Source organism: Chanos chanos, chromosome 1 (genome assembly GCF_902362185.1).
Source record: "Chanos chanos chromosome 1, fChaCha1.1, whole genome shotgun sequence".
Taxonomy (NCBI): domain Eukaryota; kingdom Metazoa; phylum Chordata; class Actinopteri; order Gonorynchiformes; family Chanidae; genus Chanos; species Chanos chanos.
Window position 1 is genome coordinate 51,206,737 of NC_044495.1, and position 20,341 is coordinate 51,227,077.

The window sequence follows — 20,341 nt, forward strand, 5'->3', positions numbered from 1 at the left end:
ATGAAAGTTTTTCCAGCAGTGATGTTTTTAGTAACATTTTGGAGTCTGGAGTGGGAGCCCGTGCTTCCAGATTCAATTATTCACATCGGTAAGTTGGAAGCTCCCCACTTGAGTCAACGTCATTGGTATTTTATTTGAACTTGCCACTGCTCGTAAAGTTGCTTCACATTGTTTCTGTGCTCTGTATGTTCCTGTTTGTGTGTAACATGCAACCTGGTTGTCAGCTGTCTCATTTGATTGTACAGTGTTTCAAAGATCAGTCGCTACCAGTAAACCACTGACAAGCATGAACTGTGCGCTTCTCAATGATAGATATTACGCAGCCGATTCCATTTCAAGGGTAGGACAGCCTTATGCAGCTATTTCCATATAACAAACACGGCGTTATTTAGTGGCCTATCTGACTACGCTCTAATTTTGGGTAAAATAGAACTTGCCATTTTCTGTTAGTCTTATGCTGAATGAAAACAGGTGGTTTGCGTATGAAGTGGTTCTGTGGTGAGACATTTCATGTAACTGATTATAACTGGACAACATAAACGATTTTATTGGCATTAGCAGGCAGTTAGAGGCATATTGAGATATTACCATCTCCTTCTCTCTCTCCCTCTCTCTCTCTCTTTCTCTCTCTCTCTCCGTGCCCGTGTGTGTCTGTCTTAATGTGTGCGTGTGCGTGCGTGTGTGTGTGTGTGTGTGTGTGTGTGTGTGTGTGTGTGTGTGTGTGTGTGTGTGTGAGAGAGAGTTTGTGTAAAGGGGATGCGCGCATGCATGTATTTTGCGATGGCTGAGAAAAAGCACTGCTGTACTTGAACGGACGAATGCAAAGCGGTAATTATCGGCGCGGTATAAGCAAGAATACCTACAAATGGGCCACTTAAATGACTACGCAAAGCAAGAGAGAGTGACAATGGTTGTGGTGGGGCATGCAGGGGGTCGATGTGCTCCCTGGACTCTTAATTGCATAAAACGCCGACTAAATATACTAGTTGGCAGCTATGTGATTCACTAGTCGTGTGCTTGAACATAGTTCCTGAATTATGTGACGCATGTGCCCTCCTATTACTTTAAACAGAAGGGACGGGGGAGGTGCGTTTTTGCCCCTTGGTATGCTAAACCAAAATTTCATTTACTCGGTTCATTTAGAATTAAAAAAATGTTTGTTATTAAGCACAACAGAAGCACTGGAATACACAGCTACAATCGCTCGTTTCAGGCAATCCATTGTAGTGTGGGTTTGCCCTCTTTAAATTCCCCTGGAACCGATAGTGTACTACTTGTGTCTTGTCTGGAGAAATCTCCAACATTGCCTATTTCGCCATTTCAAGAGTTAACTGCGCAGTGCTCTGATATTATATAACTTCATCTTCAAAGTAAACAAACAGACGGGGCACCACCGTAACAGTGAAACTTACTAGCTCATTTTGTTCATGTTCAGACGTAACCCAAATTGAGAGGCAATGTCTCATGGGGAAGGTAGGCTAGTGTTACATTATAAGAAATCCTGGTTAGTTTTGACTATGTCAGAAGTAATCCCTTTCTAATCTCTTTTCTGCTGTAATCGAAAAAGCAGTGACATCAACTGAAATAGAATGCTTCATCCTTTTTCCCCTCTGTGTGCTGGGCAGAGCTGATGGCGGCATTTCATCACACGCGCATTACTTGATTGCTGAGGAGCCTCCTAATGATCTGCATGCTGAAAGAAGAGTCTGCCCGCGCCGTGCGCGGAATTGCAATGGCAGCGGCGCTTTATGAGGCTATTCAGAAAGTCACTGTGATTTATGTTGGTGGAAAGCCCCAAAGTCCCTGGTATTATCCGGGCTGCCTGGCACCTCCAGGGCTGCACATCCACACGCACGCCTAGCACCTCTTAGCATTACGGACAAGTGTGCCAAGTAGAGTAGTTACAACGGAGACCACATGCTTCAATTCGCCTCCAGGCCACGGATTCGTGACAGCCTGATTTTACTATTGATGCTCTCTATGAAATGTGCCCTCAGAAGCAGTTCCATCACAAATGTGTAGTCTGGCACTGTGTCCATGAACCTGGGTGCAAGATTTAACTACCTCCCCCTAGTGGTTGTTGTGTGTTCCTCAGATGTAAGGACTGTCTTTCATGATTTTTAACGATTTTCCGTGATTTCAACTCCTATCGAACGTGAAAACCCGGGCAGTGCGACATAATTTTCACGGCTTCTTTTCACAATATTCAGTGGATATACCACGTTTTTGTTATGTATGTTATGTACACTTCTTTGTCCTACCATTTCAACGTAACAGACCAAACTGTCCTGCATTTCCCATCAACGCCTATATGTGCTTCAGCTACTCTATCAGCCAATTGATCTTAACAGTTACTGCAAAGTGATTGCAAATGTGTATCATGTCAAATCTGAGCAAGATACTCTCTTTTTTCTAATATGGTGAAATTATTTGGACAAACCACTAATCATACTCAGGGGTAGCCGGGTAAAAGAGCAACAGAGAACATAATGGTTTAAAAGCAAATCTCCTCAGTAACAATCCTACACATGATATAAAAAATAACCAATTAAATGAGACTCGCAATAACGACCACACGTGTCAACTAAAGAACCAGGTACGCTGACCATTCAGATCACAGTATTATCTAAAAGAGGCAGTCCAGACATTTGACCCTTTGCTCAAAGGGCTATCATTAGATTTGCGCACGTATCGCTCTCTCTTAAAAATGTTAATGAGCAAATCGATCAGATTAGGTCCTTGTGAATTAACACAGCACATCCGCATGGGTATTGCCAAACAAACATTTAGAAAAGCGTAGGCTACAAAAAGCGTAGTGTCTTTTGGATGCGTTTAAAAGAAAGGGTTTTCAGGGATCTGGATGATATGTTTGTTGAGAGCGATGAATGGCTCAGAAGCCGCTTTAAGTTTGCCAAAAGAAATCCTCGCGTGTTTTTGCAATATTCTGGAGCTACGGCTACGAAGAGCGACGAACGGGTGTAACTCCGTTCTACCACACCTGCAAGTACTCAGCTCCCTGGGCCTCTCTCTCTCTCTCTCTCTCTCTAATCACATCTAACAGCGTCAGGCTGTATGCATTCAAAATGTTATGGCAGTAATGTATTAGTGATTAGGTAAAAGAGAAATGAATGGATTTTATATCTTGTGTCTATAACTTGGAGTACTTGACAGTCAGATCAGGAGTTTTAAACATCAGCCATGTGCTTTTTTTCCCCACTGCTTTGGCTGGCTGTCTGCTTTGAGTGGGGCGGGGGGGAGGAAAAAAGTTGAAGGGGAGGGAAAATAACATCCAGCAGGCCACGCCAGAGTGAGTGCCCGGGAGCTGACTGGTGTTACAACATAGGGGCTTCATCATTGCATCCACTATGCAGGATGCAAATGCAAGACCTCAGGCACCTGTGTTGATTTTTTTTTTTTTTTGTACCGCACTTTCTCGAGAACAAATTGAAAAAAGTTTTAACTAAACGGACCAGTGAGAACGAGTCATTGCTCAGGGAAAATGCCACAGTCATCTTCTCCCCTGACAGTGTGGTAATACATAATTTGAAAGCGTGGGGAGCCCTCATGGAATGCAGCACACAATAATAATAAAAAAAAGAAACCCCACACATACACAAAGTTTTATTTATTTTATTCTAAGCAGGGAAGCTAAATCATCTGATTCGCATTCTCCTCTCTTCCTCCTCCTCCTCCTCCTCCTCCTCTTCCTCCTCCTCCTCTGCGCTGTCACAGTAACTTCAGTGTTTGTGTCTAAAGCCAGAGGAAATTGTGAGATGTAATCCTCAGGACTGCTTGACAGGTGGGCCAGATGGGATAGAGCCATTTCAGAGTTCTATTTTTGCACTGTGCAGGTTTCCATGCTAAGAACAAAGCAGCAATGAGACGCATTTGCCCTGAGGACCATTCTTCAGAAGAGTTCATAATCTTTCACCCCCGTAACAATCATACAGTATACTATGAAGAGCCATAGTTCTTTGTGTGTGTGTGTGTGTGTGTGTGTGTGTGTGTGTGAGTGTGTGTTTTAAAAAATAAAGTGGTTTTACCGGTATCCCATTTGGTGAAAGAACTTACCTGGGCTGACTTTAGCACTTATTAAACACTTATTATGATTGCTGGTGTCTTCCACTGCGATTCAGAATGCGTGTATTTAATTTGTGTTACTGCTGGTGGTAATCCACGGACATCACATTTTTAAAGTGTGTGAAACCCTCTTGTGGCGTTCATTTGTGCATTTCATCTAACTCACTCGTAGCCGTATTATTCCATTTGACAGACAATGCTTTTGACTGACAGCGTCACATTGAGCAGTATTAAATAAGGCATCAAAAGACTCGTTTTCATGAAAGCTGTTTCCCACATGATTGACAGGCTTATCTGAGTGACTGCTGAAGTGAGCAGGTTTTGTGTCTACACTGCAACAGCTTCCATTGATTCAAATGAATGTATTTCGATTCTACAATGTGTTGCATTATTTCTTTTTTCTTTCTCCTCTTTCCTAGAGGGAAGTGTCAAGTAGGACTGTGTATTAAAAAGTTTTTATCCAGACATAGTCATTCTGTTATCCAACAAGTACACAGACTGTTTCTTTCACTGACTATACTTCATTCAGCGGACCTAGCACAATCTGTAGCTCTGTATATTATTATTTTTTATTATTTCTGGGCCACATCAGTGGGTGATTGATCTTCGCACAAACATGCTGGTTAAATAATCCTTTAAGTAATACATCAATGCTGAATCTTCCATGTAATTACCCACTAGACAAACATAAGTGAGTTTATCAGTGTCTGCACAATATTTGTTGAGCTAAAATAGTATTTCTTGAGCTAAAATTTGATGGCGCAGTAACGGACGAATCTCCGTTAGTCATCTGAATAGATGATTTTGTCTCTTTTGTATAAAATGATGCAGACCATCTTAACCAGCAGGTAGACAGATGCACACTTGCCCTGCTCTCCTTGGTAGAGCAGAAATGAATTGATTTAACCTGTACAAGTTTCTAGGCCTCTACTTGACGTGAAGGCCAAAGTGGCTTTCATGTGACTGCTGCTTTAAAGAGGGCAGCTATTAATATCCTGCCGTTACTATTATTTTCTTGAAGGTTATTATTTAGCTATGTGATCATGCTTTCTTTCTCTGTGCTCAAAACTAATCTTGTTTGTATTTGTCTCACTAGTTCAAAATAGGTATTTGGTAAATTCTCAACATGAGAATCAGTTTGTTTTTTCCGAATGTATTCTGTAACATCGCACTGGAAATGTATCGTTGATGATGATTTGTATTTAATATTTGAATCAGCAATTTCTGAAAATAACTGAATTTTCAGAAATTGCTCATTTCTTTACTTTTCTGCTTATATTCTTACTGGGTTACACATATATATATTTTTAGTTTTAATAATTGAATTGTGCTTCATAGTTACCATTGCGAATCCATTTTGTCATATCTGAGGGACGTCAGCAAAAATCCAAAGGGTGCTGGACAAGGCGCTGTAAGGCCAAATGTACTAGGGTTATTAGTTAACATTCTAATGGAGACTTGTACACGCATATGCTTTGCTTTACATCTCACAGAAGCGAAGATCTTGCGAATACTAATGGTTGTGATGAGTGAAGTCTTGCAAGCAGACGTAGACACTTAAATGAACCTGGGGGGATCAGTCTTGTAATCTGAAAGCCTCATGTGTATATTATGGTTTGGGCTCAATGCAAATAATGTTTATAATTCAGAAAACGCACAGGCATAAACCATAAATGAGGGCCGTTTTCCAGAAAAACGGCATTTATGCTAAGGCTCTCAGGGTAATTTTGCTAGTTGAGTGATTTACTGTCATTGTGGGCTGTCTGTACAGCATTTTGATTGCTCCATTTTTGTGAAACGCGAAATTTTTTTTGGCCGTACCATTGGTCCAAATGGCCCTCAACCCTTTTTCCTACTGGCACAACTGCTCGTGATACCCTCCTGGCTCCAGATTATGTTCGATGTCCTGTATTTCAGTTACTCCTAAATCACATATTAGTGGCTTAGTGGATCTCCGCACGGCAAAATTTTAATTTGAATCTTTCATTAAGACACACTGTCAAACAATATAGCTAATTTTGTCTCATCCTTTCCTCCATGCTTAAGCTAAATTGTGCGGCTGTATGAATGGAATTTTTTTTTTTCACCCGGACAAATCGCTCACTCTTATCTCTAATTTCAGAAGAGTGGGACACTTGTCAAAAGGTTATGTGCTAGACATTCTAGTCCAATAGCAGCACAGATTTCATTATTAGATTTAATGACAAGTAATTACATTTACACCCACTATTATTATGCTGATTAATAGCAAAATGGTCTCGGAGATACCAATTTGTCACCCACACTGTAGAAAGTGCTTTTACTGTGCACTGAAATAACTGACAACAGATACATATGTTTTGTTATGATGCCGTTTAGTTTTTATGTATAGCTACTTTCAAAGAATTGGTTCCTTTTATGGAGGAATGATTGTTCTCGGCGTTTTCTCTCTGAAATGCTGATTTGGGAGAAATTCGGTAATTTCCAATGCGTTCAGTAAACATGGTCCCTCTTGACGGTAGCGCTGTGCAACAGTGAGCATGTCAATCAAACACCAGCGCAAGCATTATGTGCTGTGTTAAATTGTTGTAATTACAATACAAAAGCTTGAAAAGAAAATGTTTTGCATCACTAACCACTGATACAAGCCATTTTATAGTATCCACAAGAACATTATCCAGGATTTTTATGCTGATGATATGGACTATGTAGATGATACGCGAGTAACCAAATATTGTGAAAACTGATAAACAGTGGCTTTTGTTCTCAGCGCCAAAACACTATTTAAAACACATTCATGTCTGTTACTGTTTTTTTTCTGGATAAATTTTAAGGGAAATCTGTAGCACAGTTTAACACTGACAGTGCTATACAAATACGCACTTGATACATAGTGTTCTACTCTGTGAAACCCACCTTACGGGAGTCGTTCCAAAGGGAGCGCATTCCTTTGAGATGCTGTGTCTGTGATCATTACACGTTTTTCATAGAAGGAGCCTTGGGCCTTGTTCTTTCAGTCTTTTTTTTCCTCCCCTTTTTTCTCCTCCCACCTGCTCTATCGCTCCTTTAGTAGCTCTCTGCTCTGATCTACAACTCCATAAGCCACTGTACGAAAAATACTGGTCACATATCTTCTGTTTTCCACGTTTTTTTTTTTTTTTTTCTTTTTCTTTTCTTTTTTTGGTTGTGTGTCTTGTGAGGCTATTTTACGATCCTCTTGGGAGCGCCGCTGAATATGGATGTGCATGAGGTTTTATGTTTTTTCCCTTTGTTTTCTCCTTGATCATTATTATATTCGAGAGCTTGCTGCAAAAGAGAACTGTCTTCTCTCGTTTAAGAAATTGCCTCTTTTGCCTCTGAAAGCTTCTATGATATTCTGACTTATGCCATTTCTTTATGCTTTTTAACAGCCGTCACAGAATGCATGCTCTTCAGCACTGTTCCGCTAAATCTAGCTATATTTCACTCTGTTTATGGTTATCTATTCTCTGATTTTCAAAGCATGTCATCTTAGTATCAGTCTGGAGACTGCTTTGTACTGGCTTTATGTATTACTGCAATTCAGAACCATGGTAGGTTTTTTGGTAGGAGTGCAACAGTATTTTGCCTTCGTACTGTAAAATACTGATGATGCACCCCTAACCATCCATGATATCTGTATCAATCATCCTGAACTTGTCACCAGCAGTCAATCAGTGTGTGAGTTGCCCATATTGTGTGTATAAGTTAAGAAATATCTTTTGTACATATCAAGTAAAATGAATTATAATTTGTGCTGTAATCCTTATGCAAATACCTTATTCAATTACTGTCTGTTCTAAGCAGAAGTCTTGTAAATCTTGAAAAGTTAAGCTCTAAATCCTCTTTAGAGAAGGCCTACTCTAATCACGAGGATATTGTTGTTTTTTGCCTCACTAATTCCTTTGTTTTTTTTTCTGACCCTTTGGTCTTTGTTCTCAGCAAAGGTCAAATCGCAATTTATATCACCCTACACTATCCTCTCACTGTTACTTCAACAACGTTGTCCAATATGCATTTAAAAAAAAGAAACAAACAAAAAAAAAAAAACGCTGAGCCATAAATATGGACATGGGTTAAAGACAGTTGGATAACCCACACTGAGTGCTGAGCTGGCCAAAAGTGTGTGTGTGTGTGGGGAGAGGTGGGGGGGGGTGAGTGTGGGAGAGGAAGAGGTAATGTTGAACAGATTAACGTTTGCATCTGCCTCACAAAGAGAGATGTAGCTGCTTAATCCCATGGCTCTCAGTTCTAGAACTGGGGGAGCCAACAGCGCTGCACATTTTTGTCCTTGTCCAGAAAAGAAAAGAAAAGAAAAAAAAAAAACTAGATCACAATTTAAACAAATAAAATAATTTCCAAGCTCTTAGTCAACGGAACAAAGCGTGTTGGCGGGGATTGCTCAATAATATAGCGGTGCCCTGTGTTCTTGGGGAATGCAACTGGGAAATACTGGGTTAAACTAAGGACAAGGAGCAGGGGCAATTGGCTGTGGCATGACTGGAGAGAAAGTTGTTTATTGACTCCTGTGATAGCTCTTATGGGGAGTAGGAGCTCTTCGCATTCACTCTGATCCTTAGGAAATAAGTGGGATGTGGCATTGAAAGAGTACAGCTGGTTAACAGGGCAAAAGACAACACTGCAGCAGTCTCAGATGGTAAGGGCTGCCTCAGAACAAGGTCTGAGATATGTCGTGTAGAACCCATTACTCTGTCCTGTGCATGGCTTGTTGGAAAACTGTTACAGGTATATCATTTCAGTTCCAAATCTAGTGGTTCATTTGGGATCTGTTTAATGGAGCTCTTTCTTACTCCAAGACACGGATTTAAACGCCTGGACTCGTGAATCAATGCACGGATAAAATGTTTTTTCTTCACTTGCTATCGACTCTAAAAGGATCGCAATACCAAACTGAACTCGGTTTTTGTAGAAAGTATTCTTTTTTTAAAGGGTGATGCATTTGACTCCCGAATGCAACTGGCAAAAACTTGCCTGTGTTCTACAGAGCAGGTGTTCAGGGCTCCGCCCTCAAAACTGCCCCCCTGCTGTTGTGCCCTAGAACAAGATATTTAACTGAAAATTGTTCCAGGGGCGTGGAACATTTGAGATTCAAAATCTGTTTATAATTTGCTCAGGATAAGAGCATCTGCTAAACGCATGAATATAGAACATCATAAAATAATTACAACAAATAATGGAAGAATTATTGAGATTTAGATGCTTGGAATGAAATAAATAACACTCACCAGGTTTAACCTTAGATGGATTCAGGAGGGAACAAAAACACAGAACATTATCTACATGCTTGGATAATCCATTTAGACAAACTCCGAGAACTCTATATGAGGAAAACATGTTTTTCTGTCTGTGTTAGGTTTCTAAATGTTTTCATATGATGGTATTTTTCCGTCTAATGATGATTATGCTGTCAGACTCAAATGGAGCTTTAATTCAGCATTGTATTTCATGAAGCCTTTTCAAAGCTTCATAGAGCACTGCACTTGTGATATTAATTTTGCAAAAACAATCTTCAGGAGAACCTCTATGGACCAGTTCTGTGATAGACTGTAGATTATTAAGATAACAGTATGTTTTTTTTTTAAATAATAGATGATAAATTGTGTGATGGTACTCATGGGAGAGTTGATGTGATTTTATGGGCATCGTTGCTATATTTTCTGGAGAGGCTCTGTTTCTCCGTTTGCCTGTTCTCTGGAGAGTTTTCCTACTTGTAAATCCACTGCCTTTTCTGCTACATGACAATGTAGATGTTCTTCGATGTGCCTCTTGATTACTCTAGACCATCTTTGATATTTCCATTATGGTCTTCCCAGAGGAGAACAACAGAGAGATGGTAGCTGTCTTTCCTCAGTCAGCGCTCAGTTTCCCAGTGCTCATTACATCAGCCTAAGCCTTCAACCTCACTCTTCGACTGCATTGTGTTCTCTTGTCCTTAAAAGCCTCCTAAGTCCAAAGAACCTTCAGTCTGTTCCTTATCACCTGAAGCGTTGACCTCTGACTTTTGCTTTCCTGTGTAATCCCTCATTTGGCTTCCTTATGTCACATGAGATTCACAACCACAAACATCACCTTTGACCCCATACCCATCATCGCTGTCTCATCCCTGAAGAGCTTCTCTGAGATCGCTCTCACTTTAGCGGTTTAATGCGGCATAACCACCCAAAAGGGCAGAAAAAAAGGTCACGGTCCGCCATCCATTGGCTTTGACCCCTTTTTTATTTCCCAACAGGTTCTTCTCGTCAACTGTCAGCAGGTCACCTTCATCTCGTGAATCTGAAATGGAGGCAGTCTGCCCAACCTCTCCTCAGTTTGTTTGGCTCCGTGAACACGGATACACACAGCCCTCTTCTTAGCTGCGTTCAGTGCTTGGCACCAAACACTTTTGCATGATTACATAAGTCCTGAATGGGGCTATTTATAAATCTACATAGTATTATAGGGAAAGCTATGATTTGATTTAAGCAAAGCTGGCCACGTTACAAGGACGTCTGTTTCAGAGAGACTGGTATTCTGTAAGTGAATTAAAACCAACAAGTGTGGTATGCGTGACATCTTGTAAGACTTGCTCAGACAGTTTAATCTTTAGAATTGTTTGGTTTGTCATTTTATTGTGGTCTTTCTCAGGAAAACTGATGCTTTCCTTAACAATGAGGCAGCTTTGAATAATAAATTGAAGAGAAATTGAAGAGGGAACATGGGATGGTCTGATTATGATGGGTGGGGGTGGGGGTTGGGGTGACTGGCTACTTGGAAGGCCAGCATTAATTTTTTTGATTATTCTGTGTGTGTGTGTGTGTGTGTGCGTGCGTGTGTGTTTGATCTTCCTGTGCCAGCTCCGTCGCTCTGCCATGCAGCCAATCCACAGCGGAATTTGGTTCTGTGTCGAACAGCCATCTAGCACAGCTCATTTAGTCTGTTCCCCCATTCCCTCTGAGCTCTGCACATTCATGTCATCTGACAGGGAAATTGCCTTTCTTGTTATCGGATATCACTCTTCACATAAAGCTAGCATAGGCACTGCATATTTTTTTTTTCTGCTCTTTCTTTTTTTTTTTTTCTTTCCTTTCATTCCATTCCATTGTGTTTATCATATCTGGCACGGAGATTATACTTGGTTTATTAGACCTGTTTGTTATAATTATAATGGCCAGAGGCGAAGAGGAAGGTTTTTTTTCCTCTCCGGTGTCATTTTCTCTAAATGCTGTCGGGCTGCTGAGATTATGGTATTGGCTGCACATGTGAGCGTTTATGTTTGTAGCTTCACATCAACTGATACTGAGAGCGTGACACGTAGATGATTATATCCGATATTTTTACGATGAAATGCATCTTTAGGAATGCAAAGGCTGTTTTGCCGTCAACGTTTTGGCTTGTTTAACGGGAAATGACTGGTAATACAGAGCTTGGCTTAAGTCCTAAAGACCAAATTGGTTTCAAGGTGTATTTCCTAGAACAATAACCCCCCCCCCCCCATCCCGCCCCCCCCCCGCCCCCCCCCCCCCCCCCCCAAAAACCCCCAGGAAAAACAGCAGATTGGATGCTTTTTAGTTAGCAGGTGTTGTGCATCACAAAACTGAGCTTTTTGTGTTGTTGTTTCAGCCAGTTTTGTCTTGTGTGGTCAGCTCAGTTGAACTAGTTGTGTTTCTCTGTCCTGCTGTGAAGCCTCAGATCATGTCTGGACTCCCTAGAGTGAAACTGATCACAGGCCTTCAAATTACCGACAGCAGTCAAATGAGCCTGGCTGCTCATTTTCACTCTGGCTTTTCCAATTTTAATTCACAGAGTTTGCAAGTTATCAGATTTTGTAGATGATGCAGGATTCTAAAAAGATTTTTTTTTTTCCAAACGTCTTATCTCTTATCTTTTTTTTTTTTTTTGAATCGTGATTTCGGGACAGAATCTACCAAGGCAAGCTTGAAAAGTTAAGTGCCACAGAGGTACATTAGATAATGGCAATTCAGATACTTAGCAAGTCTAATTGTATAGATTTTTTTTTTTTTCGAGTAAGTACATTGTTAAATGTCTCTGGCCTTTGTCCATAACATTGAATCAGGCTTTGAAACCCAATGGTTTGAGCCAGTGCTTAAGATATTTTCCCTCTTCTCTTACTACCCTACTTATTCTCAGCATTCTGCTGCCTCGAGCTCTTCCCTCACTCTCTCGTCTGCCTTGCCACCTATAATTGGATCCTGAAAAACGTTCAGTGAGAATCTGCTTTACATAAAGTTTCTACATGAAGACATGGGATTCCAGTACTCTTCAATATTGCATCTCCACGCTGTGTGAGTGGATGAAATATTTATAGTAGAAAATATCCTTAATATGACGGACTTTTTCTGAGGTGCTTTAGAGATGAAGTGGAAATCTGATCTGTTGTCGTGTTTTGTTTTAGTGATTCACAGTGGTGTTTTATGCTTTCTTGGACATTTACCTACTTGCAAGTGTAAAATGTGTAGCTTGTGAACCCAAGCCAAATTTGTGTAAACGGCTCAAATTGGTTTTGATTTTTTTTTTGTTGTTGTTTCACGGAGAGCTCCCACCATTGTAATCACTGAAAAATCCTGTTGCAAAATCCTGTTGTCCTGTTGTGTATGTGAGGTGATTCTGTTTGCGAATGTCTTATCACAAGCTAGGGGCTGTCTGTGCAACTTGTGTGTCATTTATTTTTAGTGCATCGCATTGTTACAGTGTGAATATGCACTCTCCTTATGAATTTACAAAGGATCGATCGATTATGAGGGTAAACAAAGCATGCATGTTTTGCAAACCTGAGAAGCTAAAAAAACCCCCCCAAAAAACAGCGGTGGATTCCTCATGATAGCTTTTACCAGTTAAACAGTGACTGTCATTGGTTTCACACAAAAAAGTGAAATGAAAACGCAGTCACTGTGAGCCCTACCGTGATAAAGATTTAATGAATGGGATGGCAATAAGATTACAGGCTGGCTTCACGGAATACTGTTAGTCCTAGTGCGCCTGCATGGTGGACTGACTTCTAATCCCTTCTCTGAGGGGAAATAGGAGCTAGTGGAATGTTTCAACACTTCTAGATCAAAAGATTGACTTGTTCTTGGTCTTGCGTCTGGATTATTTATATTCTCCTTCCTGAAAACTGTGATAGAAATTTTCTTATCAGAGGACAAACTCGTTCAAAAAAGCAGTCATGGGTGATATGTTCTGCAAAAAGGATAAGCTTTGACTGCAGCGGTTCTACAATGGCCAGGGCTGCTTTTTGAGCTTGGTCTTTTCAACCTTATATCAATACTAAGTGGACTGTGCTTAAGTTTTGTAAGTTACTGGGCTTTTGTCACTCTCCCAGGCTCTTTGTAGCCTATCCCCACCTGGCCCCACTTTGATGGAGATCTTTCATTGGAGGATATGTGGAAATGTAAAATTGAATGAGGATTATTGTCATTGCTTTTAAGTGGTTGAATTACCACTGCACACAAGTTGAAACAAAAAGTTGTCTCAAGGACAAATGTTTTTTAAACATACAAATGCATACCTCTTCTTCACACATAAACATAAGTCATGTAATGTAGGCTTAATATTAGAAATTTGTTTAAAAAAAAACAAAAAGGAGTTGCTATGATAGAACATCCGCTTAGTGTTGTAGTAGTAGTTTACAGAGGTAACTCAACAAGACACATTTTGAGTTTTGAATAGATTCCAGTAGCATCTAATAACAACCATTTACAATGATTTACCACAAATTGCGTTTGAAAATTTGGTTTAGATTGTGTTGTAGTGAGAGGTATACACTCCAAATGATCATGTCACAATTTCAAATGCAGCAAAGAGAATCTATATATTAAAACAGTCCTTTTTGCAAAGCTCTTTCCAGCTCCAAATGCCAATACTTTAAAAGCCAGCATTTTGGTCTGACAGCTGACTTAATGGTGCACAGGATAACAACTGTAGGTTGTATTTCCTAGTTATCCAATCTTAAAACTTCCCTTTTCTTTGTAGGGCACAAATTTGATCACAGCAGGAGATACGGATGAATTATTTGGTTCCATTTCAAAGTGAAATAATGGCTTTGCCTCCTGTCTTTTTCCATGAAAAAAGCCCAATTTGGTGAAGCATGAAAAGCAGAGCCATCATGAAACAAAAGTGACAAATGGTTGCTAGCATATCACTGACCGTACCAACTACATCTATCTATAAAATTCAAAATCAACGCTGTTTGTTTTAAAGCCTCAATGGTACGTCCATCTCTTCCAGGGTATCGGCCTCTTGCTTATAAAAAGATAAGGAATTATTGTTCACATTTACACTGCAATGAATGTCTCCCAAGAGAACAGAGAAAAGCTCTACCCTCCATCAAAGCACAAAGTTAATCAGTGGCATGCCGGCAGAACTTGATAAATGGGGCCAGGGTAATGTAAACACAAGTTGAGCCATTTGTTTTTCCCCTGAAATCAATTTCAAAAATGTCAAAAAGGGCCAGCGACAGAAGCATCAGCTATGAGATGCGTTTCAGAGAAATACAAGAACAATATGTATCCTGATGTAGCCAAGAAAAGAAAGCAAACAGTCTGATTTAATTATGACATCACCTGTTTATAGTGTTTTTCTTGTTGTGGTGTTTATTTATTTATTTGGTTCTAGAAAGTTGTTGTGGTAGAGCGAGCTATGCAAACTAGGAAGTACTCTCTTGGTTCCCTGAGTAATAATTATCATAAGTTAATGTCATCTAATGACAAAGGTATTAAACAAAAAAGAGCAAGAAATTTCAGGTTATTTTAATTCGTTGTATGATCGACTTCCATGGTTGAGTTTGGTCACGTTGTCCAGCTCTCAGAATACTGTCTGAAAGTGCAAGTTGTCTTGGGTGATCGTTTCCTCGGTTGTGACCTTCAGTGTGTTTGTCTTGTGGAAGAGCACTCAACTTATGTGGTGGACAGCCTGACCCAACCTAATGGAGGAAACATGTACCGGATACCTTAACAACCTGTCGCTGAAGTAAACGCTCAATCTCTATTCAGTTATCTTTATTCACCTGACTATTCCCTTAATAGCTCGAAGAACATCTCTAACTTCTACCCAGAGCTCAAGAGGGAGAGGATCTTTTGGTAGACTTGTATGTTTTGTAGTTGCTGAATTTCCACTAGGTGTTTTATGGCTACATACTATTCTGAAGTAAATGCTCTTTGCCTTTAGAGGACTTTTGTAAAATATAGAAAAGTTCTATATTTTCAGATTTCTAATAATTCAAAAAGAAGCTAGGATTTGAATTAAAATTCCAACACAGAATTGTTCATGGTTACTTGTGACTTTTTTTTTTTTTTACCTGTATTCGAAGTGACTACGTTACGTACAATAAACTGTGGGTTGTGAAGAGTCTTACGGCAGAAAAAATAAAGAAAATGTTTCTTTTAGTCTTTCATTCCAGATGGTGTGATGCAGTTATGGCAAGTTCATTTCATCATTTCCCAGAAAACCACAGCAGTCATTGTCTAAAATGAATGAAAAGACACAGTTTTATGAAGTAATGGGTCATTTTGATCGATATTCATAATATTGCTTTTTTTTTTTTTTTTTTAAATAAAGACACATTTCTTTTTACCCTGCCAGTTGAGATTGCATAACTCAATAAAAAATTTGGAAATGTGTTTTCCTTGGTGTTTGTGAAAAACTTTCCTTCAGCTGTCAGACAAAATGAAAATAAGACTGTTTTCATTATATACTGCTGTTTGTGTTACATTTACTGAGAATGGGTACAAAATGGAAGAAATGCATTGCAGATGAAAAGCATAGCAGTCTCAGTGAAAGAGAAATGACATTATATTACGAATAACTGCTTCTCTTTTGCCATCGGAATTTAGAATTTATTTGTTTATAGCCGTATAGGTCTTCGGTATGTAGCAGAATCATAGACCCCTGGTAGAACCTCCACCCCTCCCCACCACCCTGCAACACACACACACACACACACACAGACGCACACACATACCCAACCACAAACACCCTGCATCTTTTCATTTATGGACAGTATCCTTAAACCAGAATGAAGGCCTCACAGAGACAGAGATGAACTTGTGACATGCTCTTCAAAATCAGTGTTGTCATTACGCTATATATTCCTGTGAAAAATATCTTTTTTCCCCCCCTCGTAATCAGTCTGTGTGACTGTTTATCCATAACAGTAGTCATATTTAATCTAACATATTCATATTTAATCTGTCTGATCTTATCCATATAATTTTTTACAAGAATGTAAATAGAGAGGTTTAACATTTGAAACCTCTTTGTGAACAGACGTGAGGTTTCTACATGCATAACAAATGCCAAAGATATTAAGATGATTAAGCTGGAACAGACAGCCTTCCCGTTCGCCGTGAACTCATTCCATAGCATTCCCATTCTAAAACTATAAGCCTTGTGCACATTTGTCCAACTTAGAATGCTGGCAGCTTAGCTTGCTGTTGCCTCTTCACAGAGACCGAAATAAAAGAACGATAAAAAGGAGAGTACTAGCAGTGAGATTGGAAATGAGATTGGTTCTTCACAAGACGCTGCCAACTTTGTGAGTACGTCTTGTCGAAAAACCTCTTTCGTTGTGGCCTGTGGGGAAAAAAAAACCAAAACAAAAAACCTAGATTTTGTTTAACCTTAGGTTACCTGAAGGCAGGGGACACTTGACCTGCAACTCTCTCTGCTGCCAGACGTTGGCATAAAACACAACAACATCAGACCTGCGGGCATGAGGTCATGCCAGTCTGACCTGCTTTATTTGACTAAAACTTTGGCAATTGAGCAGAGGAGGAGAATACTATCTCTACAGAGGAAAAATGAAACGAAACAAAAATGAATTTATTTCATCTAATACATGTAGCCTGACAAGCAAAGATTTTCTGATTTTAGGTTCAAAAGCAGGCAGTGTACAATATACTTGCATGGGTCTTTTGTCTATGCAGTTTACTAATGACTAATGACTCATACTGTTAAGGACAAACTGTTCAAACCAAAAAAAAAGAAAAAAAAAAGAGGTATGCATGTGATGGAAATGCCATTGGTGAATCAATGTGACTTTACTGTTATGGTTCTCCCAGCCTTTACAGATCCATCTCGTTGTTTGTTTTGCTCTGTGCTTGTTGTATTGTTCTTTATTTGCAGTGCATCTGTTTGGCACATTGTTCCAGTCAAGTCAGTCGCGTTGATTTCCGGGACAGTAAATGTGAAAACACTTCATGATTGCATGTTTTTTAAGTTACTGCTCCGTTCGATATGTTCTGTACCTCTCTCTCGCTCTGTCTTTCTCTCTCTCTCTATCTCTCTCTATGTCTTTTTGATGCAGGTTTTTGATAGCAGGTCTGTGTGTTCTGTAGAGGCTGGTATTGAATGCTATTGCTGTGCATTGGAATGTGAGGACATTGTTTTGTCTTAAGAGGGTGATGGGGGTTGAGTGTTTGGTGTAGGAGGAACTGAATTGAGAGAGCGAGAGAGAGAAAGAGAGAGAGAGAGAGAGAGAGAGAGAGAGTGAGAGAGAGCAAGCTAGAGCCCTGCACACAGTCACACAATCACCCACAGGGAGTCATGGCAGTGCCTTTTTTCTCTCCCTCTTTTTCCATAGAGGAGAACGACTCAGAATCCATTCTTTTGTGATGCTAATGTGCACAAGCGTACATTTTGTGTGTGTGAAAATATTCAGTGTTACATTGCCCTTCAGCCCGTTCCCCTAGCCATGAGAGAGTCATTATGAGAGAATGACTTCGGTGCATGACCTTGAGATTGATGAAAAATCACAATTCTTCACATTCAATCATCTCTCTTAGATTAAAGATCTGGATGTACACACTGTAATTGATTAAACAAACAATCTCAAGGTTTTTTTTTTTTTTGGCGAGTTCCTAGACCTTACCATGCCATCCTCTATTTGTTTCCTATTGTACTCTGAATTTTACCTCCTGAATCATAAAATAGTTTCAGTGTTTGTTGATAATGAATAGCACTGTTGTTAGTAGTATTTTTTTTTGCCTACATATTCTTCCATCTACCATTTTTTCCCTATAATTTACAGCAATGGTTCAACTGGAATCATTTCTATAGTGCTGTAAATCTAACAAGTTCAGTGGCTGGCTTCATGACATTGTGGCCTTCACTGGTTCGTCACCGTTGCACTTTAATTTGCTAGGCGTATTCCCTAATCACCCTCCAACATTTCACTGTAATTGCTTCACAGTCGTGTCAGGCCAACTATATTACTCTATTCATTTCTGGCACATGAATAACAAAATTAGCCTGACAAACTCTGCTTGTGTGAAGTGATAAGAGCCATAATATGTTTAAAGAGTTTAACATCATATTAATCTTTTTTTTCTTACATAATTGTACACAGGAACACGATACAGTAGTCACAGCTGGTGTTTATTGACAATTCCCAACTCACATGGATAAGATAAGGATAGGAAACAACTGTCATTTGAGACAGTTTGACTCTGTCGTTTGACTCTGACATCTGCAAGAAACAATCTTTTTTAAACTCTGAAGAGGTTAATTTAATGTCTTTATCTCGAAAACATTATCTCTTTTTTGTTGCCTGCCTTTAAGACTAATGTCTTAGTTACCAGGTTTGGTTGTGGTTGTCCCTTGAATGTTCCTTGTCACCATGGCAACCACTGATCAAGAGTGACTGGATGGGTGTAAGTAATATGACAGAAATCTATGTGTTAAAATAGCCAGGAAGGGGAAGAAAATGAACCGAGAAGGGGGGGAGTCTTTGAAAACTATCAGGATAAAGGACCGGATGTGGTCCTACCTGCGGTACGAACTGGCGTGTAATACACATGGGTGTGAGATTGCAATTACTGTCCTGTGGTTGAGGGACATGCTACACACCTCCCCTTTTAAACGCAGTCAGGCCATCCTTCAGTACACAGTCAAGTCTCTATCCTTCATTTACATACCATAGCCAAGATTTCTTCCCTTATAGAAAACATATAAAGAAGATTCATGGCCTGGTACTAAATCATAAAAACCAATTTCCACAGTGGAGATGAATGTGAGAAAGGACGTTCTCAGCTCCGTCTACAGATGTTCGTGCTTCTGTTGGGTAGTGTTGCTTGACTCGGATATGTACGTGTACACGTCTGTGTTGATTTTTCCCCAGGATGAAAAGGCCATCTTGCCATAATTTTATACATTATGCATTACTGTTAAATTAGAGATTATGTAACGAAAACATGTTTTAAAGACATTTCTGAGGCCTATGTGTACGGATGCGCGCCAATTATGGAGGAGTCTGAAAAGCAGCTATTTACAGAGGGCCGTGTGAATTGTGGTGATTACAGTAAACATTTGGATTTAATTTATGCTGCAGCTTTAACTTTAAGTAAATCCTTCCTCGATGTAGAATGGCGCTCCCGAATTATGACTGCATTAAAATTTATATACAGTAATGATAAATATGCATGTCATGTAAAGGTGGTAGTTCAAACTTCTTGATTTCTTGGATGGTTAATGGAGAGTTAAGGTTTTATTATGCATGTTGTTCCGAAAATACATGCATATTTTATTTTTACTAAGTGTATTTTGAGTGTATATGTTTTTTCCTATTTTGGTTTGTTTGGTTACTGTCAAAAATAACATTGATCTGGAACTGCCCTGATACTGCCTGATTCTCTTCCTCACTCTTCCTCAATCTTGCTGATTTGGAAGACAGAAGTTTCAATAAAGAGGAGATGTTGTTCCGTAGCGTCGCATCACATCAGTAGTGACTGGCCTATCTCACAGAGATTTGGAGATAGTGGAAGAGTGGTTCTGTCTTGAGGGTTCCGTTTTGGCTGGATTTCATGTTCTCCAATCAGAACATTCTCGAAGTAGGTTGCAGTGCTTACAACAGTAATAGTAATGGACGGGAATAAAGACACACACATACACACACACACACACACACACACATACACACAGTATATATACACACACACCTGAGTTGTCCTCACACTTCAATTCACTCTCATGAAGGACAGGCTTATGCCCTTAGGATGTGCATGCTCTTTGATATAAATTCAAGCTTCAGCATGTCCTTGTGGCCACGTTGCATTTCATTGGTCTTTCCCCTTTGTCTTTAGGGATAAATTATCTGTAATAATTTCCCCTTTTTTAATTTACGTTAGATTTTGTAACCTGGGCAGATGGGCCAGTGAAAATCTTGAGGTGGCACACTAATAAGACTACACAGCATAGAGGAATTTCAGGGTATGCAAGTTAATACAAAGGTAAAGACACTATATTATAGTGT

General features: G+C 39.7%; 1 protein-coding gene across 1 annotated transcript in view; it reads left to right on the top strand.

Annotated features, from left to right (window-relative positions):
- Window positions 1-20,341, top strand: part of grid2 (glutamate receptor, ionotropic, delta 2) — a 279,373-nt gene continuing 259,032 nt past the window's right edge. The window contains exon 1 of the mRNA XM_030783937.1: window positions 1-88. Within this exon, the coding sequence (XP_030639797.1) occupies window positions 1-88 (88 nt within the window). The remainder of the gene's footprint in view (window positions 89-20,341) is intronic.